This window comes from Acanthopagrus latus, chromosome 20, assembly GCF_904848185.1.
Source record: "Acanthopagrus latus isolate v.2019 chromosome 20, fAcaLat1.1, whole genome shotgun sequence".
Lineage (NCBI taxonomy): Eukaryota > Metazoa > Chordata > Actinopteri > Spariformes > Sparidae > Acanthopagrus > Acanthopagrus latus.
The window spans coordinates 16,291,095-16,317,222 of record NC_051058.1 but is presented as its reverse complement, the minus strand read 5'-3'; the positions used below and the strand labels follow the sequence as shown (position 1 = coordinate 16,317,222).

The following is a 26,128-nucleotide window of genomic DNA, read 5'->3' as shown; positions in this document are numbered from 1 at the left end:
CGACACTGTCACTTCTTCACTTTCTGTTGATGATTTCCGTTATCTTTTCTTTAAAAATGTTTTTCAAATAAAATTCTTACATACTACACATACATTTAAACACAGTGTCTGAATATTGTCTGTAAATTCCTCCACTGATTGAGAAATTGTTCACAGTATTTACACAGCATGTAACCTTGTATTGTAATCAAAAAAAGACAGGAAATCTCTCTTACTACAATGTGATACATTTAATGTATTAAAAACACAGTACAGCTACATTACAACAGTGCATTTCTAGTTTGACTACAAACTGTCTCCTTGCTTAGTGTCTCTGCAAACACTTGACAGTGTAACCCCAGCAGGCACTCTGAACACACTGTATTACTTCTTTATCTTCTAACCGCCAGTCAGCAGCTGGTAACAGGCACATTCATGTCAAGTTGAGGTATCTTATCTATGGCAATCATGTACTGACAAATGCAGAGTGCAGTTCTACAGTGTTCAAGACCGACTCTTGTCGACCTGGGTCATGGTAAGACGTTCCACTCTAGTTTGTCTGACGCTGTGTGGAGCACCAGATGGGTGGGTGTTTCCCATGCATGTCAGTTTCAGGATATTTGGATGTTATTTCAGTTGTGTTACTTGAATTAGCTCAATACAGTACACCCTTCACTGGAAAACAACGCTTAGCTATGTAAAAATACTACTGGCCACCAGCCTGTGTCACCTGGGGTCACATAAAGTGGAGTGTTGCCAGCGTCCGCTGCCTTGTGCTCAGCGCCTCTGACTGAGGATCATGTCCACAGCCTGGGCCAGGTCGTCCACAGTGCCGTCGGCCGTCACTGTTGGGTGCCTCTCGTCGCTGGGCCTGAGAGAAGGAGATGCAGACAGCACGCGCTTAAAGAGACGCAGCATGGGAGGAAAACAGGAACAAACAAGAAGGACGAGCAGTTTGATGCTATCAGTCACATTAACAATACTGCAACCATGAACTGGAACAGAGCAGAACACGGTGGAAGATTCAGGAAGGACAAAGCTTGTACAAGCAGAATCTTTTCAAATGGGTGTTCTATAGCTTTAGGGGAATAAAATTATGTTAAAAAAAGGATCTGTGTCCTCTCAGAATTATCATAAGAGCTTACTTATGATCCAACAAGGTAATTAAAATCAAGAGTTTTCAGTAAATCTGTTGCTGTGTTGATTTCTTCACACTTAGAGGTGTCTATGCAGCTGCTTGCCAAAAGCCCTAGCAGGGTGGTGCATGTTTTCTATCTCTATCACCAGCAGTCACACAATGTTCCAGACCTTTCTATATATCTGAAGGCAACTAAAAACAGACCAAGTGAGGGTCTGTCATGAGAACTGCAGCCAAAGAAACCACTCAATTTCATTTACAAGATAAGGTTGTATATTTAGCACTGATATTCATGGTGCTCAGAGGATGAACCCTAACAACTGGCTGACTTTTCATTTTACATCACAAGCAGGACAAAGTTCTCCCTCATCCAGTATCTCAACATCTACTGGATGGATAGTTCCACAATTTTCTATTAATATTCAGGGTTGCCAGATGATATATCATAGCGATTTTGTTGTTTGTTCCTCTGACTTTTTCCCTAGTGCCACCATGAAGTTGGCATCTTAAGTTTTGAGTGAAATGTCACCAAAAACTTGGATAGATTACAAGGAAATTTAGAACTGATATTCATGGTGCCCAGAGGATGAACCCTAATGACTTTAGTGATCCCCTGACTATTCATCCAACACCACAAGCAGGTCAGCGTTTATCCTTGTCCAGTAAAATATCTCAACATCTACAGGATGGATTGGCCTACAGTTTTGTATGCACAATCATGGTTCCCAGATGATACCCAGTGATTTTGGTGATTCTGAGTTTTTCCTTTGGGCCACCATGATGTTGACATTTCAAGTTTTGAGTGGAATGGAAAAAAGAAGACTATTTGACATTCATGTCCCCCTCAGGATGAATTGCAATAACTTTGGTGATCCCCTGACTTCTCATGTAACACCGTCATCAGGTTAACATTTCTATAGGTCTTATATTTTGCTTTATGACCAGACCATGTAAAGGTTATGACATTCCCACCAGCCTCAAGGAAACAAATGTTAGTATGCTAACATGCGGAACTAAGACGGTTAGCATGGTAAAGATTAAACCAACTAAACTGGTCAGCATTGTCAGCATGTTAGCAGGTTGTACATTCTGCATCTTGTTCCTTGTCTAATGGTGTAAAGCTTTACCTCTTTGGCCCTCTAAATTATTTCAGTGATCTTAGAAAGGGAGAAAAACAGCGCATAGACATACAACTGACATAGCGTAACCACCAGACATGGCTTCTTTATAAAAAGGGGCCCAAGGCATCCTGTGTGCTATAATAATCTATTTATTAGGGATTGGTTCATTGGAGACTGATGCTTTACAAGTTTTACAAGTATACAGTATCATGTGAACTCCTATTCATGGAAAAATGACTAAAGACCAAGGTCATAGGCCGAAAACGTCTCCGTCTGGTTTCCTAAATAGCTGAAAATCTGTAGGAGGCATGGGGCAGCTTTTCCTATCCCCCTCCTGGCTGCTGCCGTTGTTTGGCTCAGGGCCCAGTGAAGGATGCAGATATGGCTGTTTAATCAGCTGGTAGGGGAAATGTGATCCATTTGGCGTGGCACCAGACCTGCGCCGGCATGCATGCAGGACCCTTTTCCTCCCCATCACATCAAAAGACAGAAACACCCCCTTCATTCATCTGCAGGACTGCCCAGGTCTCCTGCTCATTTATGAAGTGGTGCCTATAGTCCCCCCCTCTCCCCAGGCTGCCTTGACCAGGCTCTGTGTGCTGCCTCTGTTCCCCAGTCACGGGTTGGAGCTCCAGATGGGGAGGCTTTGTCTGGCCCGGGGTGTGCGGCACACACCGCCATTAATCCTGCCCTCTGAGAGCTTGCGGAGGACCATGGCAAATATTTGTGGGCCGCCCAAGTGTAGCATCAGACAGAAGAGGCCGGTGGGGATGGGTGGGTGAGGAGAGGTGTTGAATACTGAAGCTGCGGTGAATGCAGAGAAGCGGTGCCATGTGTTTACGCATGTCTGTCAGCCACTAGTGCTTGGGTTATGTGAGCTGGTTCGCTAATGGTCTGGGTGTTATGTCTCCTGTGCTGGATTACTCCCACACCCTTTTCTGCCCCGAGGACTGATTGAGTTCACACACGCACACAGGGGCACGAACACACAAGCAACTTGGTCACATGGCTCTAATGTTTCAAGCAGCGAAGCCAACAGCATCGACCACACTGTCTCTCCAACCTGACGCTCCTTTTTAAAATTTCCCGTGGCCTCCGCCTCTCAGATACGCATGCATGCATGCGTCTGTGTATTCATTTTGCTGTGTTCCTTCCATTGCCATGAATAATGAAGGAGTAACCAGGTCAATGTGACCATGCAAAATTCAGCACAATGCAGCTAGTGTTACCAATGAGGTAATCTGCCGCTTGCTGCGTGTCCTTCAGGTCAATGCAATATCAATACACGTGAAAAGAGGTTCGGTCCCTGAGTTTGGACAGCGCGGCCTTCATGTAGGGATGAGATCAGCCATGAGGAAGGAGATGGGTAGCAGCCAAGAATTCAGTTCTACATGGCTGCCGTCATGCTGAAAAGCTGAGGTTTGGGGCACGTGGGCAAAGAAATAGAGAAGATTAATTTGGGGACAGATTTAGGCTGTGATCAAACAATTAGTTGTCGTTAGTTGTCAACCAGAATACCAAAAAACATTTTGGTTGAAGCTTCTAAAATATGAGGAAGATTCAGTCATTATCTCCTCACCCCCACAATGATGGAAAGTCAAGTGAAGCTTCACAAAACATCACTGAAAGCTCACAGCAAACATAGGTACGTGCTTGTGCGCCTCTAATCCCCTACAACAGCTATGACATGACAGTGGATTAAACAGTTGTGCAGGCTGGACACGAGAACGTGGGTGTCGTGTGGGTGTTACTCAGGCAGTATAACATTATAGCGTCTTACGAGTGTCATATGGATAGAAATGTAACACGATACTCTGCTCTATAAAACTCAAGAGATACACTTTTATAAGGACAGGCCGTGCCTCCATGAAATGAAAGTGGAGACGAATGACTCATACAGCGAGTGTGCTTGTGTGTGAAAGTCAGCTGTGCGTCGAACGCGGAGAGAAAGATGAGGTATGATACAGAAATAAAGACAAGGGGGGTTTGTCAGGGTAGCTGACCATGGGTGAAAGGCTTGGCAGGCGTCCCATCGGTTAATGCTTAACACTGTACACAAAGAGACTCACGTGTGCGCAGAAGGAAGCAAAACTGTCACACACGCCTGACTTCGATTTACACTTCTCTGCTTACCTCTTCACCTTTGCTGAGTGTGCATTTGGCTTGACACAGTGCAGATAAAGCAGATAAGGGATAGGTGAGGGGAGAGATGAAAAGTTCAACCTGAGCCAACAGAACATGACTATCACTGTGATGTTTTGGTCCAGAGGCATGCAGAGTCATTTGGGGGAAACCTGTCTGAAAACAGACACTGGATTTCAGCAGAAATGTTAAATGTTTTTTTTCATGAAACTTTAAAGGTGCAATTTGTAAGAATTGGCCACCTGTCAAATTCACACTCAAAACAAACAGGAGGAGGAAGCTACCCATAGCTAGTTAGCACAGTTGCTGATGCTGTGCATCTAGTGGTTCAAACTGGGAGCTGGGGGGTCAGGAAGGTGGCAGCACAGTAGCTTCGGACCAGGTGACAACATAATGTCAATACTGCTCTTTATTCGCATTATGTTGATAATTTTAGACAATTGTTCTATGCTTCCAGCTTATAACTAACAACATAAAGGTCCCATATTAAGCTTGTTGGCAGGTTTATACTTGTTTTTTGAATATTATAATATGTAAACATTTTGAGGTAGACACCAAAAATACACTATTATTCTTCTCATACTGTCCATTGCTGCAGCACCTCTGTTCACCCTCTGACTCAACGCTCGTTTCTTTAAGGCCCCACCCCTAAAAAGCATAGCCTGCTCTGATTGGTTAGCTAACACATGCCTGAGCAGTCTCCACCCACTGTGTTTCTGCATCAGCTCAGCCAGGGTTTTTGGGAACCAAAGCTGTGACACCACAACCTTAAGGAAGTCCTGACAGCTGGTTTCTCATTGTGCACTGTGTGTTTCTCTGAATGTTATGAGTTAGAAGTTTTTATATACAGCAGCTCATAGACAGATGCTCACAAGTCACTTTCTACAATAGCTGACCTTTAAAATGTCTAAAACAGGTACAAAGATGATTCCCATGAGACTGAAGTTAGCATCTATAGCAATGAAAGAGGTCTGGTAATTAAGGCTTAGAGGTCTGAAAACAAGATGACTGCTGCCTCAAACAAAAATTGCAGCTTCACTGGTGTAAATAAAAGCAAAATCATACAGGACAGCTTACAGACTGCAACACAAAAGGGGAACAAAATGGTAGCTAACCAACATAGATATGACACGGATAAGTTTAAAGAATTGTTGTTTCCTCTGTTTAAAATCCCATGGGCTACAAGTGTTTTGGAATGTGTGCCGTCACCTGGCTTTGCACAGAGGAATCACATCTACGAGAGCTATGACAACGCTGCACGGGGAAAATAAAAATTCAGCCTGCAAGCGAGAGATGGAAAATCCCTCGAGTCAGTTCATTGAGTAGAGTAAGTGCGTTTTTCATTCCAGAATAGTGAGTGCACCCTCAGCCAAAACACGGCCCTGTTTTTTTTTTTTTTTCTCACACTGAAGCAGACTACATAACCATAACCCGGAGGAGTACACGGCCTGACGATAAGTATAGCCTTTATGTTCAGCCAAGCCCTTGTGGGTGACACAAGATACTAACACGAGACAAAGCGTTCTCACCCGGCGGGGGGGAAAGGGGAGGTTTGTAATTGCCTGTGTTTTCTGCTGCTCGGCGACTTGCAAGGAGTTTTTTCGGCCTTGAGGGTGAGAACGCGATCGCCGTTTGACTGGCCCCGTTAGAAATAAAAAGGTCACAGGAGAGATTGATGGCGTATCAGGATCCCTCAAAAGAGGCGACAACTCCGGCCGGTGGAGATGTTCCAACCTGGTTTTGTCATCATCATCATCATCATCATCATCCTCCAGTCCAGCTGCACCATTCCCCCTTCTTCTTTCCTCTTTTTACCTGATATTTACAGAACCGCAACGAGAAACTGATAACTCCCGTTGAAATAATACAGCTGCAGCCTCTTGTGAAACAACAGATCAACTGAACTTGGGAAACCACCATGTTACGTGCATGTTATGACAACAGAAATGACAGATGCTAAGCTCGAAGCCCTTTGCATCCTCTGCCGAGTTTTGCGGCCGCGCAGCAGCCGTTATCACTTCACTATACAAAAAAAAAGACAAACTAAAAGCTTTATTATGTTGAGTCATGATCGGCAAACAGCTGCGGTATGGCTTTCACACTTTAACGGTTCTTTCCAGTCGAGCAGGAAACAAAAAGGGGATTCCCTCGTTTCAAAGCATGAAGAGCCACTTGAATTTATATATATTTTTTTCATCCTGTAGCTCTCTGGAGAAAGAAAACGTGAGTATGTGTGAGAGAGCAAGAGATAGAGAAAGAGAGAGAGAGAGAAAATATCCTGAACTGTCAAAACCACGCACTGGAAACTTTTTTGTCCTTCCCAACCACAAACGAACAGGATGTAAAACCATAAACCTTCACTTTCAGTCTCAAAGACACTGAACAGACCTGGCTGCCGTTTTTGCAGGTTTTTCTCCTTAACTACAAATGCATACATTATACGGTGGATCAGATTTTTTTTAAAGTATTTGTTCAGTCTTGAGGCAACCATTTGCATTGTGTCTCCATGTATGACATCAAGTACCAGTCTCTTGAAACACCCTCAGGATCAGTCGTTCCCATAGGCTGCTGGCCCGATCAGATAAGCGGAGAACGCCCGTCATCGGCAACACCCATCATTTCCCAACTATGTTCTCATGAATAGATACAAAACTAGATGTTAGATAACATTATCAATTGGTTGTCATACAATCTATAGGTTGTTATGGCCAATTGTACTTGTGCTACAGCTACCTGGAATGGCAATAGCTGGACATTTCAACCATAAAAATTACTGATTATTGTTAATTAAACAAAAAAGCAGCATTGCAACATTTGTTAATCTTGTTTGTCCGATTATTTTGATCCTTAAAGAAATAGGAGGATTGTATCTTTTAATCAAATCTCAATCTTTGCTGACTTCAGCCGAGTTAATTAGTTGAGCTTTTCACGCACCGACAGGGAAATGCACATTAGCCCCCCCGAGGGTCACGTAATCCGAGCTGCTAATCGCTGCTCTAGATGTCAGGGTGAACATCAAGTCCACGAAACCAATTTGTTTCCACTATTGGCGGTGTTAATGCAGTGCGGGCGAAAGTCTTATTTGGAAAGTCTGCACTTCATTATCTTGTTACCACGAGGTAACTCAGGGAAAGAAAAATAAATGCAGATTCGACGTCGACCGAGATGGATTGTAGTGCTGCCCGAGCAAGTTTCAAGAGTTTCTGCTGATAGATGAAGCAAAACAACACTAAGGAACAGAAACCACTGGCTCCTATAAAACATATGAAACCGCTGGTGTGGTCCTTTAAAAGAGTAACTTCACACTAGATCTACTCCATGCACTGAAATGTATCAGTCTGATCGCATCCAAAATCACATCTGGGTGGGGTCAGGTGTGAGCTCTCATTCTTGAGCCCACACAGATCTCAGAAGGAACATGTAGTTACCAAACGCTGACAATGCATGTGGGATTTTTTTTCCCCGGGTACAGTTATTCTTTGATGTTCACTGTGATGGATAACTGAACAGGTTTCGAGAGTCTGCTGATCTCTGGCACTCACCATGGCTCCTCTGCGGCAGGGCGTTATTAGTGTACTACCCGCAGATTACAATGGGCAACCCTTAAAGGGAACTTCCCCCAATTTGGTAACAATTTGACACATCAAAGTCTGTTTACAGGTCTCTGGGGGAAATACTTCTGCATATGTGAAGATTGTTGTTTTATAACTCCAGAGGCAGCTGCGTGAAATTTGAAAGTCAATGTGACAAAAAAAAAAATGTGGGAATGCGGAGCCGAAAAGAAGCGAGCATGCCAGAATTATTGAGCTCACTTGACATCTCTGGTTGTGGTTAGCCACTCGAGGCTATGTTAGCTGCTACTAGCACCACACAAAAGAATCCTCTGAATCTGACGGTGATCGAGTTGCATTGTGGGTAATGCAGGCACCAGATTGTGACAAGGAAAAAGAATGCATGGAAAGAAAAAAAAAAAATCCGCTTCTGCTACATCGTTTTTGATCCATTTTTCAGAGCTATTCGCCGTGGAATCTTGCAGTAAGCTTCAAAAAGTTTCGGGAACATCCTCATGGTGTCGCATGCATAAACACTTTAAAGTGAATTAACTGTAAAAAAATCATCAGAGTTTAAACGTTTCATTTTATGAGCACACTTTTTGGGTAAGGGTACTAAAATTAAACTCCCTTTGCCATTTCCCAGCTGTCCTGTCGGTGTCGTGCTCAATATGCGGCGATTCATGTGACCCAGATCTAACCACCGCACTCTTTTCATCGGCGTGTTATTATTAGCGGCGCTGCTGATGACTTGCTGAGCGTTTGTTTGTGCGTGTGTGTCTGTATCTCACCATGCAGGAGTGTTTTGTAAGCGGCGAGGGACTGCTGAGTCACCTGCTTCTGGTTCAGAAATTGCTCACACACATGTGCAGCCACACAAACACGTACACACACAAACCTTTAAGAGAAAGAAAAAAAAATGGCTCCAGCAGAAAACCAGGCAAGGGCCCAAGTCCCCCCCAAGCCAAGCAGCCTGTCCATTGGTAATTGCAAGAGGGATTGGATCCCCATTGAAACGACTAAGGGCCTGTGTTCATGTATTTAAGAGGCAGTGCTATGTTTCAGCCTGCCATCTGTGGGCTTTAGCTCTCCGATTCTCTCCCACTCTCGCTCCTTTTCTTTCGCTCTCTTTCTGCCTCTCAGGGGTGGAAAAGTACCGTCGAGGGGCTCAGTGGCCAAGGCCTGGCCGGCTCCTTTGTCTCGCTGTGGGAGTCTAGTCTCACTGTGAAAAAAGCTCAGGTTAATTATTAATATCTCATTGACTTATAACGCACGGCAGGCTTTAGAGGAGCCCGCAGGCAGAGGAAGCCGTCACTCCGGGGTGGTGAGGGATGGTAGGGCCAGGCTCGGGCGCCCAGCGGAGAGCCACGGAGCTCTTTGACGTCTTTGTGCGGCTACTGTCGCATCCATCTAGAGTCAGTAATTAATGTGCGACGCCCTGTTACGTTCTGACCTGATCCAAACAGAGAGTTCAAAACATAGATCAAACTGTTGTAGAATTAGGTGGGAATGAGTCTGGCTTTAACCTTTCTATTCCACTTTGAGCTTTTTATGTGATCACACTGACCTAAAACCACCAACATCCTTTTGTATTTACTGATCTCGTAGTTTGCTCTATTGTGAATGACAGCAATCTTTATCGATCAAGGTTCATTTCTCCATTTTGGTGGTAGCTTTTATCCCCGATGCTCATAGTTTTGCCCAATTACTGTAAAATAAAGTTTCTGTTGCTGTCAATATTAACTGTTTATGTTGGACAATGTTCACCTCTGACAGTAAATCCTGATTGCTATCCATGCGAGCAACAAACCAAATGGATAAATATGGCTGTTTTTAACCATATTTGGCTAAATGTGGGTCAATATGGCTTTGTTTAGCCATATTCTGGCAGAGTGTTTGGAAAATGCTGACCACACAGATGGACTTTGGGAAAGTGGATTATGCTGCAGAAGTTTCTATTGATATTTTGGACTCTGTGCCACGAGGCTTGGTCACCATTGGATTCCATCGCAACTGTTGCCGGGCTCAAGGGTGTTACTATTTTGGTTGCACACGCACCCAAAAATCTGTCGAGTGTGACCTTGAATTTTCATTAGTTGCACCGGTGTGCTTAAAATTTAGACATTTAGTTTTTAAACAGTAGAGATTATTACAATTTGCTGTTGCGTGTGAGTTAAGTGAAGAAAAGCATGTATTTGCACCTTTCTTCTTATCACATGTGTTAATAAATTAACTGTAATTTTTGTCATAAAGTTACATGCCGGTGCAACCACCTGCTGTTACCAGTGTAACCAGATTGAAAAATTAATCCAGAGCCTTGTATTGCTTCCATCCTCTGTCAGCAGGAGAAAGAAAGCAAGCAAGCACCAAACCCAAAAAAAACTCTGACTTGTTTACTGTGGAATATCCTAGTAGAGGCATAGAAATATTACTTAAGAACAGAGAGACAGAGAAATAAGACAGAGAGGTGTTGAGTCTGGAGCCAAGAACTGAGTGCTGGCTGGCTGGCTGGCTGGCTGGGGAAAACACTCCCAGAATTGATTATGTTTACATTCCCTACAATGCTGCTGATTCCAATCCACAGGAATGAGATGATAGCTTAGCTCTAAGTTTATTAGAGGTGGGACTGTATGAAATTGTGGTAAATGCTGTTCTTACACACAGAACCCGATAATCCTATATGCCTATATGGTTATAATAATATAGCAAATTAAAGGAGGCATTTCTTAATTTTTGTCTATTTATTTGTGAAACATGTCAACTTCTGCAATCCGGAGGTACAGCTAAGGAAAATAACCCACCAACCTCTGGAAAAAGAAAGGATAAGGTGGGAGCGTGCAGCCAGGGAGAGAGATCCAACAAACAAAAGCCAGCTTTCATGTGTTATCTGTTAAAAAGAAGGGAAATCCAGCAGTGGAAATAGAAACCTTATGCAACATGTATTTTCCTATTTTGCCATTCAAATATCCTGCCAAAGGGCCCTGCCGCTGACTGACAGAGCAGATGCAGGGAGAGAAGTGAGAGGCTGGTCGGAGATCAGTGGACGAGACTGAAGCGAGGGTCGAATCAGGGGTGGCTGAGTGCAAACTGCAAGATACTGTATGCTACTGTGACATTAGATTTATACACATAGATGATATTGTATACACTGTCTCTGTTGCTCTGGGCCAACAGTGGTTTTCATGGGAGCTGCAACAAACCATGCGCACTGTTGACTCAATCTGCCTGTTTGCCACAGAACAAACAAAAACCCAACGGGTCGCAAAGCTCTTGATTTCAGTTCCTCTGATGGTCCGGGGGGACTTGGACACAAAAGAGGGCCCCATGCGGATTCCACCTCAGTTCAAAGGCCATATTGTGCACATATTATAATTCACTGGATTCAGCATCAAGGGTCGCTGCGATGGCGCGGAGGCAAACAGACTGCAGTGACACATTCGGAATTACTGTAGCTGTCGGGTTGACAAGCTTTTTAATCTCGCGGCCAACAGCCTCAGTGGAGAAATGCAAAATGAGATAACTTCACTTCCTTCCCCACGCAGACAAAACTTGTGCACTAACAGAGGTCAGCGGGACAGGGCGTGGGACTGCGCTGGTGTGCTAGACACTGTAAAACGGCAGCACTCTTGTCTTTAAAGAAGAACATTTCGCAAAGGTCAAGACAGAGCGAGAGAACAGAGAAAGTGCAACCCAAGTTTAATCTGCTCTTGAATCCAGTTCTCCAAACAAGACAATCAAAAGCATTATGACGGGTGAAAGGAGATGTCATAATCGTCTCTGTGACACAGTCAAGGCCTTGAAGTATCGTAAGGACCGTCTTGACAGACACACACACTTGAAACCACTGCCACCACCCCATGCATTATCATAGCAAGTGAGGCTGTAGGACACCAGGGGAGGACTTGAAAGATAAGCTAGGCTGAAATACAGTATGTACCTGAGAGCCGTCCCAGGGGCAGCACTCCATTTATAAAAGGAGCTTAAGCTGCAACCACAGCCATGCCTGCACGGTCGAGCTGTCAAGGTTCAGTGTCACAGATCCGCAAAAGAACGAGGCCCATCTATAAACCCAACACTGCCGCGCCATGCTCACTGTAGTGTCTGTTTGATTCACGGGAAAGAAGATCCGATGGGTTGTTTATGTCAGAGGGTCGGGGGGCATCGCCTTTCTGTAGACACATACACATAATAGAGTGGAATGTTCACACTTTTCCATGAACCCTTTCACTCATCAGTCATTCAACCTGTGTGTTTATTCAGGGTGGAGGATTGTTAACCCTCGTTTGCATAAGTGCCCTGTGTGCACAACAAAAAACAAAAAAACCCTGGATGCTTTACATGTTGTAAACAGTGTTAGTACAAACAAGACAGGTAAACTAACACCACAATGTATAAAGAGGAAACTGGAATAGAGAATAAAAACAGACAGTTGGTAGAGCGCATACCTTTGCCAAGGCGCCACAATCCCCTTTTGTACCCACTTAAATAAGGCACAGATATTTTTCTAGGATCCATGCATTATTCACTGAGAGTACTCCAGGTCATGGCAATTAGTGTTGTATTGTAGTTCAGAACTGAAGAAGCCTGTTGGATCAGAAGTGAAACGTCTTCAAGAAACTGGAACATGTCCAGTTGCCTACGATACAGCACTTAAATTCCTGGATCTTATCTTTATCCACATCAACACCATAAGTTAATGGGGTCTATTCTTGGCCATGCCCCATCCTCCAAAGTTTTGTGGAACTTGTTCGGTAGTTTTTGTGCTCCCTGCTGGCCAACCAACTAATCAACCGACCAACAAACCAACCAACCAAGCAACCACAAAACCAACCAAGCAACCACAGAACTGACCAAGCAACCAACCAACAAAATGGGCAAAGGGTTACCTCCTAGGGTTAGGTTATAACCAATTTCAACAGCATATACCAAATGATTTAAATGCTTAATGCCCTCAGTTTATTCCAGATATTTTTTGGGAAAACAATTCCAGGCTCAATTTTGAAATTAAAAACCTCCAGAAGGAGTTTAAATTCATATCTGTGTTGCAGTCTGATTTCCTGTCTAGTAGAAATTTTGTTAAAGTAACAATGTACCCTAGATTTGACTAGAAAACCATTCCAATCCCAGCAGATGATTAATGTGTAGCTTTCAGAAGCATCCATTCAAGCTTTTGACAGATTGACAGGTCAGAGTAAACTTGTGGAAAATGTACTATTTTACAATATTGTGCTAGCAATTACAGATTTATGACACAAATCCTGAACACTGTGTTACATTAAGCTGAGACTTCAGATCTTTATGCTGTGGGAGCTGTACCTCTCTCTTGCACTCTGTTTGCTCAGGCTGATGGGCCATTTGCTTTCCTAATGAGCAGTCCTTCCTTCTATTCGCTGCACTGATAATGGCTTTATTTGCATGAGTTTATTACGAAGACCAGTGGAAATCTGCTCTGGATATCCCCCACTAATCACAGGTTGTGTGCCTCACCCAGTCAGCTCAGTCTGGGTGGCTTTGAAAGAGAGACTCTGCCCATTGCTGGGCACTAGAGATTTATTTCTCTGGACTTGACCCAAACTGGATCGATGGGGATAGATGGGGAAGTTCGCCTCTGCCATGAGACTCTAAGATAGAAGTTTGTCTCAAGTTGTTAAAAGCTTTGGGAGAACAGATAACACCTTAGACGACTTCACTATGGCATCCAACCAAATCCTTTTGACTCTCATTCCACATCTAGCTCAGACCTGCTGGTTATTATAAAGCTGATTGCAGGAGTAGCAGTTACAGTGATAGCTATGAATATTTGCATACCGACCATCTGGTGAGAACTGTGTGATCTAACTGATGTTGCTTTAGTGCATGATACCGCACGTGTGCTTTTATGTGTTTTTGCACGAGTATAACAGCTTTGTTGATAAGGTGAGTGCTAACGTTATAATTTACACTGCATGCTTCACAGTTCACGGCAGACTAAAATGACCCAATTGACAGTGAAATTCTTTAAGCATGGTAGCCACTCCATGTTGAGTAGGGAAAATACATCCTTTTCGAGCCTGACACATAGTGAGGTGTAATCTAAAAAAGATACGTTTGTGACATTTAGGCCACTTTGTTATCATGTTGTTGTTGTTTGACCTCTGCACAGTAGTCATTTAAAGACATTATTAGATATTTTCAGTCAGGCTAGGCTGTTATTTATCCAACATAGCTAATCTTTGAGCTAAATGCTAACAATTGAAGGCTAACACCCAAAAAGCGACTTTCCCATTGTATTGTTCTGGACTGTGATTTCAACAACCTCCCTGTGCTTTCAACTGAATGTTTTGCATCATACATGCCAGCATTTGAAGGCTAACATCCCAAAGCCACAATCTCTTTGCATTCTTAATCCCTGATTTTAACAACATTAGTAGGAAAACTGTTGAGTAAGTTCAGCTAAGTACAAGTAAGCTTCTTATTTGTAATTTCAAGTCGGAGAAATTAGAATTTGTGCTAAAGTAGACCATCTTCAAATTAGCGAAACTAGGTGTCAGTAAACTACTAGCAAAACGGCTAGTATATATACTGGAGCTATTGTTTATTCGTCTTTGGTTCCACTTGTAAATGCACAACTAAAATAACATTAACATTGCTAATTTAAGCTTCGGCTACATTCCCCTGGTGCTACTGCTACATTGCTAGTAGTGGAGGACAAACATAGAATGAATGGAGAATTGACAACATTTAGCATGTGAGCATGTTCTCCAATAAGCATGCCAACGTTAGCACATTTGGTATTAACAAACATGCTAAGATAGGCATGTTTGGCTTTCTATATTGTCTGAGCTTAGAGTATCAGTGAAACCTACACACAGCACATAAAATCTTTAAAAAAAAAAAACAAAAACTGAAGGAAAAGTAATCTGCATGGTAATCACATGGCTACTAACCCCCCTGCAATGCTCGCTTCCTGTTAGTGTCCCTCAGTGACGGCCACAGACAGAAAGGGCACGAACTAGGGTGCGGTTTCGGCAAACTAGCTCATAGTTTCTATCATCAGGGACTGAGTCTCTCTGGAGACGTTTAATCTGGCTCAGGCCTGCTTGGAAAACAGTTTCCCAACACTCACATTAGCAGTCAAGTGTTGGCCACAGGGAGAGGTTTACAATGTAAACCATTTTGGAGTTGGTTGCTGCTGTGTGAAAATGTTTGCTGTGCACTCTCTGCCAGACTGCAACGGGAATCCAGCGAGGGCTTCCTCTCACTCGCTGGCCCTCTCTCAAAACACCTATCAATACTGTGCTGGTATCCGACACATACACTACACTGCTTTCTCCTCGGCAGAATTACAAGTGTCAATACCGAGGGTGTATGTTCAAATCAAAAGCCTGAAAGCCAGCTTCTTTGATTGTCACGGATACACAGAGACGGACAGCACTGCCAACACCGAGTGGTCCAGAAAGTAATTGTGTCGGCTTGCGGGAGCAATTAAACCGGTTTACAAATGGCGCATGAAAGAACGGCATGTTGTGAACCTGCTTTCATGAAAACCTCAAAGCAACACAGCTCTGTGCCGACGCAGTTCCTTGATGATAAGAGAACAGAAACAAGAACACAGGACCGGTCGAGGCCACAGACCGTGAGAGATGACTATTTAAAAAAAACAGACAACTTACAAGACTGAGCCACAGGACTGAGAAAAACAAGGACAGGATAATGTTGGCCCTTAAAACAGTGTTGTGTAGGGCTGGGTGTCATTCTACATCGTCTGATACTGGTTTATATGTACTGTTTCAAAAACTACAACAATAAAACACTTCTTCTTCTTCTTTCCAAGATCCATTAATCAATATTTTACACTGACGGCAGATCAGATGGCTACGTGTAATGCGAAAGGGGTCACCTGCTGTGACGCACCCACAAAGAGGGTGTGCCGAGTTCCAAATGGCAGGCAGAATTAGCGACTAGCTGCTGAGCGTAGCGGAACGTTTAACAGCTAAAGAGCCTGATACTCCTTCAGGGAGCTGAAGAAGAACCAAGCCACAGCTTCCTAAAAGGAAGGTGAATATTGAATTTGCATTTGCCAGGCAGCCAGAGGCATGACTCAAATGAATGCTAATGCTGTTCCACGAGTGCTAGGCAACTGTTTGCAAACACTTTCGACACATAGCTAGGTGCGAGCGTCTAAGATGTGACTGTCTTGACTCTGTGACTATGAGGCTTGCAGTGGAGTTGCTGTGCATTGTCAGCATAATGTGAGGTTTTTTTTCAGTCTTTCTGGTCTGCCAGCGTGGCATGAATGCAGCAATTTAAGCAACCTTAGCAATGTGCTCTGACAAACAAATGCTAACGCTAAGCATTTGCCATGTGGGGAGAAACACAACTCCAATTGAATGCCGCCCATACTCTGTGGTTGTGTAAAAAGGAACTATTTGCCAGCACCTTTGACATATCAGCTTTGTGAGATATCACTGGTGCATTTATGGTCATTGCAAGTGCATTTTTATACAAAAGACTTCTTAACTGAATTATCCAAAATGATCAAGTAAAACAGCAGTCCAACACTATATTTCCTGGTTTCCAAAGTTTAGGATGTTCTGAAGTAGTGCGGCATCATGGCAGTTGTTATCTTATATTGCTTAAAAAACGCCATTGCTTATGAAAATATATCCGACTCAGGCAGAAATGTTCACAGTAATGTATTAATGTTTGATGTAATTTTTAGTCATGTTGGCATTTCCCCGGAAGTTAAACCGACAGACGACCAAATAAAACACACTGCTGCCTTGAAATAAATTATGTATTTCTTTGAGTTTAAACATGCATCTCAACAAAAATAAACATCAATGGTCTAGTTGTTTTTTTTTTTTTTAAAGACATTTAATGTGGGAATATTACATATTAAATCGTGAACAAAGGATAAAGATAAATCAGGAAATACATAGCAAAGGAGGCACAGAACCTGTCCAAGCATTATTCTGTGGTATGGACGGAATTCAGCATGTAAGTATTGGGATTTGATTTGCAGCTTATAATGCTGTGACAGCTTAGCATAAAGACAGAGCTGAAAAGGCTGGGAAGGGGGTCTGAGCACTGCACTGTGTTGGCAGATTGTTCCCATCCAGCTGATTAACATCAGCAGTCGGATCTCCTTACTCTCAGCCGAATTTCCAGCCACTTTTCGGTGCAGGCCCCTCTTTTTAAACCTGCTCTACATTAAAGGGTTCTCCGGCTCCCCCGAGGGAAGTGCGCTAACTTTTGCTCATTATTTAAGAATGAGGGAAAGTTCACTGCAAGCATAGCACACCCCAATTACAAATACCCCTATATTATGCCTATAGTTTCAGCAGCCATTGCTGGTAGGTACTGGAATACCACTTTGCCTGGCCCCTGTTCTTGAATTTAATCTGCAGGAGCCATCAGAATAACATAACAAGCACATTCATGTGCTCTGCATCATATGAAAAAGGTACAGTGAGCAGCAGTTACATGTGAAACCCTCTCACTGTTGCATTATGAGCATTTTCCAACAGAATTGAGGCAGATTATGTGACGGTGAACACCAGGCAAATAAGAAAGCAGACAGTGAAAATATACAGACAGATCTAAATTAGGCTTAACGAATTTAAGATCTCATGCTGTCGCTGCTGAGTAACAGTATGTCAAAAGCTTTTTAAAATAAGCTGATGTGATTAGATTTGCCTGTGATTTGTATCTTTTTCCCCTTCCTGTCTTGTCACCAGAGCCTGGGGTATTTGAAGCAGTCTTTTCCCCGAGCCTGAGGCCTGCGCAGCATCTGGTTGACTTGGAAACAGCTGTGTTTTCACAGATCTGACTGAGGGTTTATAGCTGCTCCCAGCAAGCCTGGGTTCACTGCGCCTGTTTGGCTGAAAAATGTTAAATCTCACGTCCTCTCCTCTCTCCGAGTCCCACGGAAACACTGTTCGCTGTCACTGTTTCTCTTCTTGTTCTGCGGGAACGTATACGGTTTAATCAGTCCGGTGAATCATCCCGGACGTTATGTTAAATGAGTAAACGACGGCTCGCTTTAAAGCCATAAATTCTAATTTGAGGCAGAAGTGTTACTTCCCGTTACTGGCTGTTATACAAATATGAGTGTCTTCAGTTGGTAATCAAACATAAACACGATGCATTAGTTATTCAAAGCAGGCGACGCAGCAATAAATTCAAAACATCATGGCTTCTTTCACCAGAATCTCATATTGAAAGGCTCTTTATGTTCAGTACAAATGACTTTGTAATCTTGTGTCGAAAAATAGCACACTGCATTTTACTGTCCTCTCCTAGTGACACTAGTTAACCACTTGTGTAAGAACTCACTATATTGCCTGTGGATGCACATGTTTTTCCGTAGCTCCATCGGTCCATAAATCTGGACCACCACCGCTGAAACAAAACACATCATGTAACACAATACTGATTCCACATATGTTCCTCTGCAGGAAACAGCCTATTTATTCTAACCAGTTGCTTCCCCCCCCCCCCCCCCCCCCACACACACAAATAAAAAACACACTGGATGAGCAGTGACATAATTTAATCCGGTTTATCCTGTGTTTAGTTGAGTATATCAGACACTGCTCAGCACACTGGAGCTGAAGTGAGAAAGACTGTTGAGTCACAAAAACCAGATGGATTCTAGATTAGAAAAAAAGTCTCTCGGTCTTTACATGCGGCGACCGAAAACACTGCGCACGGCTGCATACCGTGCACAGATATTTACAGGTTACACATGTGTGCACGTACATGCCAGCGACACGCACAAGAACCAATGAAAGAGGAAGCACACACCCTGTCAGGCACACAAGAATAACTCTGTGCAGATGGAGGACAGGTTTTACATTGAGTGACGGTGCTTTTAGCACAGGATTAGAGCTGACTGATGCTCAAGCAGATTACTCAGCGTTCTCTGGTCACATGACCCGAAGGCCTGCATGCAAGGCTGCGGCAGTGGGGCAGGTCGTCGAGCGTGGTGCTCTTCAGAGTAATCTAAAGTGGTAACAATAACAGGAAGGAGGTCTGATGTACCTCCTGTACCTCCTGCGCTTATTTTCTTCTGCTCAGCCCTGTTCTTGATAGAAAATATGCACTTTGTACTTCTACTCCACTACATTTCAAAGGGGAAATACAAACCTCTTGTATATTTAGCGTCCAATGTTACTAGATAATTACATCTTACAATAAATTCAGATAATACGATATTCTGCACGTTATTGTACCTGAAATTACACAGCTGTGCGAGTACTTTGAAACTGTCATATTGATGAATTTCCTGTGGACAAAAGCGGTATGAGCACCACCATCTCCTGTGGTAAAGATCTTTGATCTAGCTAATCCATGCGTTTGTTTTGGAAGCGAGTTAAAGGGCAGCTCCACCAATTTTGCACATTAAAGCATGTCTTGGTTAGTACTACTTCCATATGTGAAAAAATGGGTATAAAGCCTTTTGCGGCTCCAGAGGAAGCCACATGTAATCTGAAAAATACCCTTCAGTGATGTCATTGAGTGGTGAAGTAACATTGTGGGTAATGTAGGCACTAGGTTCTTAAATAAGAGGAATGCAAGGAATAGAAAAAGGCAAAATCTCTGGTTCTGCTGTATCAATTGTCTATTAGTTGATTTAATGATGTGCAATGCTAAACCAGCCTACGGTTCCCACAATGCACCACAGGCACTGAGTGGCAGAAGTACTCCTTGAGTCCACCATGAGTCCCAGCAGTGTTACAGAACTGAAATGCTTTTTTAAAAAAAAACCTAGTGCCTGAGTTACCCACAATACAACTTAGCCATTGAGCAGGATCACTGGAGGCAATTTATCAGATTACATCTTCTTCCTCTGGAGCCGCAAAATGCCTTGTACTACTTCTGTCTCACACATGCATAAATACTCCTCCAGACCTGTAAACACACTGCATTGTGTCAAGTAGGTGGATTACACTATTTTTCTTTTTAAGCACAGCTGTTACAGGCTGCATGCAATAAGGGGGAGTATGTAGTCGTGGTTATGCAAGATGAATAACCAATATGACAATGATGAAATTAGTATTGCTGTTTTGCAGGGAAGGCATAAGAATAACTACATAAAAATAGCTTATCTTCTCACAGATGGTCTGTTGTGCTTATGTAGGTCATTGACATATGGTGTGGATTTAAATGTAGAATGTTTCATAAGAAGTTAATGATGCTTTGTAGTATTTCAAATCAAAAGAGCCGAGTAGTTGTTCCACTACTGCTTCATAGTAATTGGTGCTGTATGGAAAACATAATAAAAAGTACAGTACCGCAAGTGTAAAATAGTAAATGTTCAGGATTCCTCCTCTGTTGCCATAAATATCTAAAGTACGCATATTAAACATATGGCTAAGATCCTATTACATACAGAAAAATCTATTAAAACAATAGTTAACGTATGACTTTGAACATTCATCATAATGTAAAGCATACACGTGATTTAATGTGTAGTTCCACAAAAGCGTCCCCTCCTACTGCCAGTCCCTCTTTTCTTTTTCTTCCACCCATAACAACCACATATGGTGTCTAAAATAATCAGCCATATGTTTCTGTAATTACAGCATGAGAGAGGTGCCCCCAGTAATCTCCAGATTTGGGGGATCATAAATCCTGGGTGACGAGCATTCAACATGTGGAGAGAATGAAGCTATTTTTAGGGGGATTCTCGATCAAATAAACAAATCTGGAGGGCTGAGGGGAGAGGTGGTTTGCTCACAGGAGGCCAGTGTGCTGTGGAGGAAACTTTGGCTCTCAGCGCTGGTGTTAGGGCGCCCTCTTTTGGCCAAAGGTTGCATAGTTTTCTGACTTCACAAAACCATCAGCCTGGCCTCAAAATGTATAGATGATTTATGTGATACTTTATGATGCCATGTAAGGAAGCGAGCTTTCCATTTTTTTGCCTCCAGGCATAAAAGCACAGATCAGGCCAGGGAACAGGCTCCACTCAAGGATACTTCGGCAGGGCTCGTACTAGCACCATTTAAGGACAGTTTGACTAACCAGTAGGGACAGCTGTTGCCAATGATGAATAATGTCCAAGTTCAGCAGATTGTGTCAAGGCAACCGCAGTTCACCGTGGGAGTGTTTGTGGTTTCAGGACATCACTGACCTGAATTTTCCGGTCCTGACTTGTACGCCTTTCATTCCACAGTGTTGGGCCCCACCTACATCGTTAACCAGATCATCCCCAATCATCAGCACCTGCAAGGGAGGGAGACAAAGAATAGATAAGAGGGAAATGTGTAATAGCTTTATTTCTCTACAAGTGACAGTTGTTACTCCCTGTGGTTCCTCCTTCCTAGCTAATAAACATCAGCACTTGGTGGATCCATTTCACGTGGCCCTCCCCTCTCTCAATGATTCTTTTTTAATCTCAGCAATCATCTCCACTGACCTCCAGGTACTTGTTGTTACACAAGTGTTGCACCTGGGTATGCTTGCCTACAGGCCAGCAAAGTGTTGATGTCGCTCTTGAACCAGTTGTCCTGGCTGTGAGGCACATCTGTGGCTGTTGAAGCGTGAAGAACTGGTTTGAGAACAGGCACTGCTCCGAACCTACACTGTACTGCCTTAGTCGAAAGAGGGGTAAGAGGGACAGGCCGGAACAAGTCCAATCCATTGAGGCCCCAAAGTGGATCAGAATTGGTTCAGATTCGTCAAAGCTGTGTGTGTTCTCTGGTGTCTGGCACCAGCGTATTGGAAGCATGTCCTTTGAGTCCTTTGGGCCGTGAGATGGGGCCTCCAGGGATTGGACTTGCTCCGGCAGATGCTCAATCAGATTGGGATCTGGGAAATTTGGAGGCCATGTTGACGGCTTTAGCTCTTTGTCATGGTCCCTGGACCAATACTGAGATGTTTGTTGTCAGTTTGGCAGGCCGCATTGTCCCGCTGGGGGGGCCAGCTGCCATCAAGTAGTGCCGTTGCCATAGGTGGGGGCTTACTTGGTCTCCAATGGTGTTTATATTGGCGGTGCATGTCAAGTGGCATCCACATGAAGGACCCAAGGTTTCCAAACGGAACACTGTCTTGTAATGACATGGTGTTCACTTAACCCGTCAGTCCTTTGTGACATTGTGGCAGATTGGTGCAAATTCTGATTTACAAGGAGAAAGAACTGATCCACAGATATTGTCATGCATCGGTTTTATTATTCATAATATGGGCAGAAGACAAAGGAAGCGTCATTAGAAAAATAGTAAACTGTGATAATAAGGCGAGAGCTGAGTTGGATGATAACTGATATCACTTGAGGTGGCAGAGAGTTTGGCAAAAGAATGAAAGGAATATTACTGTCCTGCAGGAAGGGAGCTGTTTCATTTTGATTTGGAAGCGAGTGCCTCAGCGAGTACATTTGCACCAACGTCTCTGTATGAGAGCCTCGGTTACTATCCAGAAGGCTTCGGAAAGGGCAGCAGATGTAGCTGTGGCTATATCAATGTCTCTCCCAAGAAAAGAAAATTCAGAGAATAGATGGAAGCTTGGGCCGAGATGACCCAAGCTTTCTGAGAGTGCCAACTGCCAGGTCCAAATATAGATAAGCTTAGTGAGACAGAGCTCAGCTTTTAGACTCAGATACACTGAGATGAGCACATACCAAGGATGGACATTAAACACACACACATGTTCCTGTTCCAACTGCTGGTGGTTAAATAAAATCAACCAGGAGGTGTTCAAATAACTGGTACATAAGGTATATTTACAGGTGTGGGAAGAGAGTGTGGAGTAACAGCTCAGCACTTCAGCATATACTGTGGTGCTGTAGCGCTGTTTTGATGATAGCGATGCAATACATTGGTCCAAAATCTCCCATAGGTGTGCAGTTGGGGTGAGATCTGGTGACTGCAAGGGCAGTGGTATTTGAATGACGTCATTTTCAAACTCATCTAACCATTCAGTGACACCCTGTGCTTGACGGAAGAGACCTACTCCCATCAGGATAGAAACCTCCCTTCACATAAATATGATAACTCAGGGCAACTTTGTATCGATTTGCACTGACCCTTCCCCCCAAACGTAGCTCAGGCTCAGTTACTATGGCAACTTATGATGGGAAACTAACCCAGCCTTGGCTGAAGCAGACTTCCTGTGTGACTGAACTGACAAAAAAATGATGCTAACATTGACTGTCTGGCGAGCTGATATATTATTTGACTTTAATAACCAATATCAGTAAAAAAATATTGAGGTATATGGCAAAAACAAAACTTTTTAAAAATAATACACAAATTATACAATGATACATGATGAGATATACACCTAAGTATGTGTATAAGTTTTTGGTGTGACATCAAATATAAAGTAAGTCTCAATATAAATGACTCCAATAGATTGATAATAGTAAAATTAAGTAAAAATCAAAATAATTTGCAGAAATGTAGCATCTACATCTATATGCTTCCATCCTCTTTTCCTCACCAATAGGAAACCATGTTAATGGTAAAATTATGTAAGAAAAAAAAGTACATTCAAATGTGTTTAGTGTAGTGGGCTATTTTAACAGATGAGGAAAAGTCTATAAATAAGGACCTTATCCCATGTGACGGAATTAGGTAGAATTAACATGCTTAAATAAGAACTAACCTACTACCTGCTTGTACAGCAGCCTATAGCCTATAGGCATTCTCAAGGAATATTTTTATAGTCAGTTTTCACCTGTTGACACGCTCTTTTTGCCCCACTTAGTAAACAGCCACAAGCTTGAATCCTCCCTGCTGAGGACTCAGTCTCTGTGCACAGTGCACATGCTCCACTAACTGAGCTGCCGAGCTGCCCCGAGTAATTAATCACATTTTGTATCAGTTGCAAATCACACATTCAATAGATTAGTGTAGCGTTTTTATTGCCAGCATTTCCCAGAAAAATTTTATTTACGGCAGGGAACCGTTTTAACCTCGGTTAAAGCTGGATTTGTTGGACCGATTAACATCTCTGGTTGGCGTGTGGGGAGAGTTGTAAAAATGTCACAAAACAAAAAACTGTGTGTTTGGTTGGTTAACGCTTCACATCCTGACACGTTACCCCTCTCTAGCAATCAGCCTGTAAGTTCCTGTGAATTGAATTAATTCTTAAACTATTTGTGCGGTGGATTACATTTTTTTCCCATGTAATTGCACAACCGTAGACGCTTACTATTTCACACTAGAAGGATTGTGGCCGCTACAACTTCCTCGTATGGTGATACACAAACTGATCAATGACTCCCTTCCCAGTCTTGTCACTGTTCTGGTCAGTCAAAGCATGCAGTTGAAGCATCCTCACAGGAAAGCTACACATTCAGGATTTTAGCCTACATCAATGAAGTCAATACATACAGTGCCCTGAATTGTCACGTACCTCATGTGGCTGAAGCCCCATGTCATTGAGAACACTCTGGAAGAACGCAGAGGATGGCTTTCCAATGACTTCAGCCTTCAGATCACAGGCATACTGGAACAAATAATATAGTAAGTAACTGCTCACATGAATGGAAGTGCTGTTATCAATTATGAATGAATATATCAGTGCAAATGATGCAATCACTGTACCTCAAGAGCCTTCATATAAACCCCGACATCTAGTTTTAAGCCATCTGGGTCACTGTAGTACCGCCTATAAAAAGATCAAAACAAAAACAAATGTGTTATGTCACACACTGTGCTTTCTACGTGGATACAAGTAATAGTAATGACTGCTGGTTGTAGATATACTCTTACCCTTGGCCCAGAGAGAACAGCAATGGTTTCTCCAAGTCAATAAGGACCCTGAACGCCTCGTTCAGGTTCTGGTAGGAAAATTTTTCAGCTGCGTCGCCGATCACCACACAGTTTGGGTCGTTCTTGTCGACACCATCAAACTCGGGCAGAAGTGCTGCAGAAGAACAAAACAGGTCACCTCTGGTGATATTCTGTCCTTTTTCATATTGAAAACAAATTCAAGATCTGTATAGCCAAAATCTGACCCACACTGTTGTCCAAAAACTATATAACAACAACAACAATAATAATAATAATAATAATAATAATAATAACAACAACAACAATAACAACAACAGCAACAATAATAACATATCAGTACAATATGTTACCAAAGCAAAGTCGCACCGGAGAACTGCCTCCTGTTTTGTGTAACATCGTTTTAAGAAATTATTCAGCTTTAAAAAAAAAAACAGTGAAAGTGTATATTTGTAATTACTTTTATAATAGTTATGTCTTTCGTTGGAAGCGACGAGTTCAGACCTCAAACAGCCGGAGAGCAGTGTTAGATGAACTAACACATTGTTTATTTTGTTCTATTCACAGGATTTTAATCAGGCTACAGTTTGAAGATACCTCACATGCTAGATTTTTAAAAAATACTTAATAGACCTGTCTTAAAGGACAACTCCAAAGCCTTTTTACTGATGGTGCAATCCAGAAACACTGTCGGTCTGAACATTTTTTTGGTGCACTCTTTTAACAGTTTACACAGCATTACCATCATACACCAGCAGGTGAGGTCGTAAACCCCTCTCTTTGAGGACGGCCACGGCTGCAGGAGCAGGGGGGAAGACCTCAGACACGGACATGTCAAAGCCCAGCCTGTGGAGCTTGGCCACAAACGCCTCTCTGGCCGCCTGCGTCTCATTGGTGCAGAAGCGCAGCTGCAGGTCGGACTCCTTCAGCCTGTAAACAAGGAGAGGGGGGTCAGGAGGTCAGACTGAGGAAGCAGGACACAGACACTGATATGAAAACACCTGTCACCATGTTCTAATGTGCACACACAGCCTTAATCGTGCATGCACACACAGCATTTTAAGGAGCTGCCATGACAGTGCAGCGTGTGCATGCACTATTGCCCTGTAGGCTTTGAAAGCTAAACATGCAAGCGGCTAAAAAACAAACAAACAAACAAAAAAACTTTCAATTAAATGATTCACTTACTTTCTCACGGCTTCAATCGAGCCAGGAATGGCAGTCCCGTCGCCTTCTCCACCTTCATACAACACGCCGAACATGTCCAGGATGACACCCTTCAAGCTCCTCGCGCAGCCCGGCCAGCCCGTGTCGGCCATGATGACGAAGCGGCGCGGCCGTTTAATAAGTTATGACTGTGATTATATATGGGTGACAATAATGATGATGGTGTCTTTCCGGGTGCTTTTTTTTCTTTTTTTTCCCTCACAATTGAATCCTGCAATGCTCGGAAGAAGTTGCAACATGGAGGCGTGTCCA

General features: G+C 43.1%; 1 protein-coding gene across 1 annotated transcript; it reads right to left on the bottom strand.

The window, feature by feature from the left end:
• Nucleotides 1–207: 207 nt before the first annotated feature.
• Nucleotides 208–26,120, bottom strand: LOC119009551 (phospholysine phosphohistidine inorganic pyrophosphate phosphatase). The gene is made up of 7 exons (XM_037080927.1): nt 25,838–26,120; nt 25,392–25,579; nt 24,632–24,785; nt 24,464–24,527; nt 24,273–24,365; nt 21,049–21,140; nt 208–850 (listed from the first exon to the last, which is right to left on the bottom strand). Exons 1-7 carry the CDS (start codon nt 25,966–25,968, stop codon nt 757–759), a joined length of 816 nt encoding a protein of 271 aa, XP_036936822.1. The 5' UTR covers nt 25,969–26,120; the 3' UTR covers nt 208–756.
• Nucleotides 26,121–26,128: the final 8 nt, after the last annotated feature.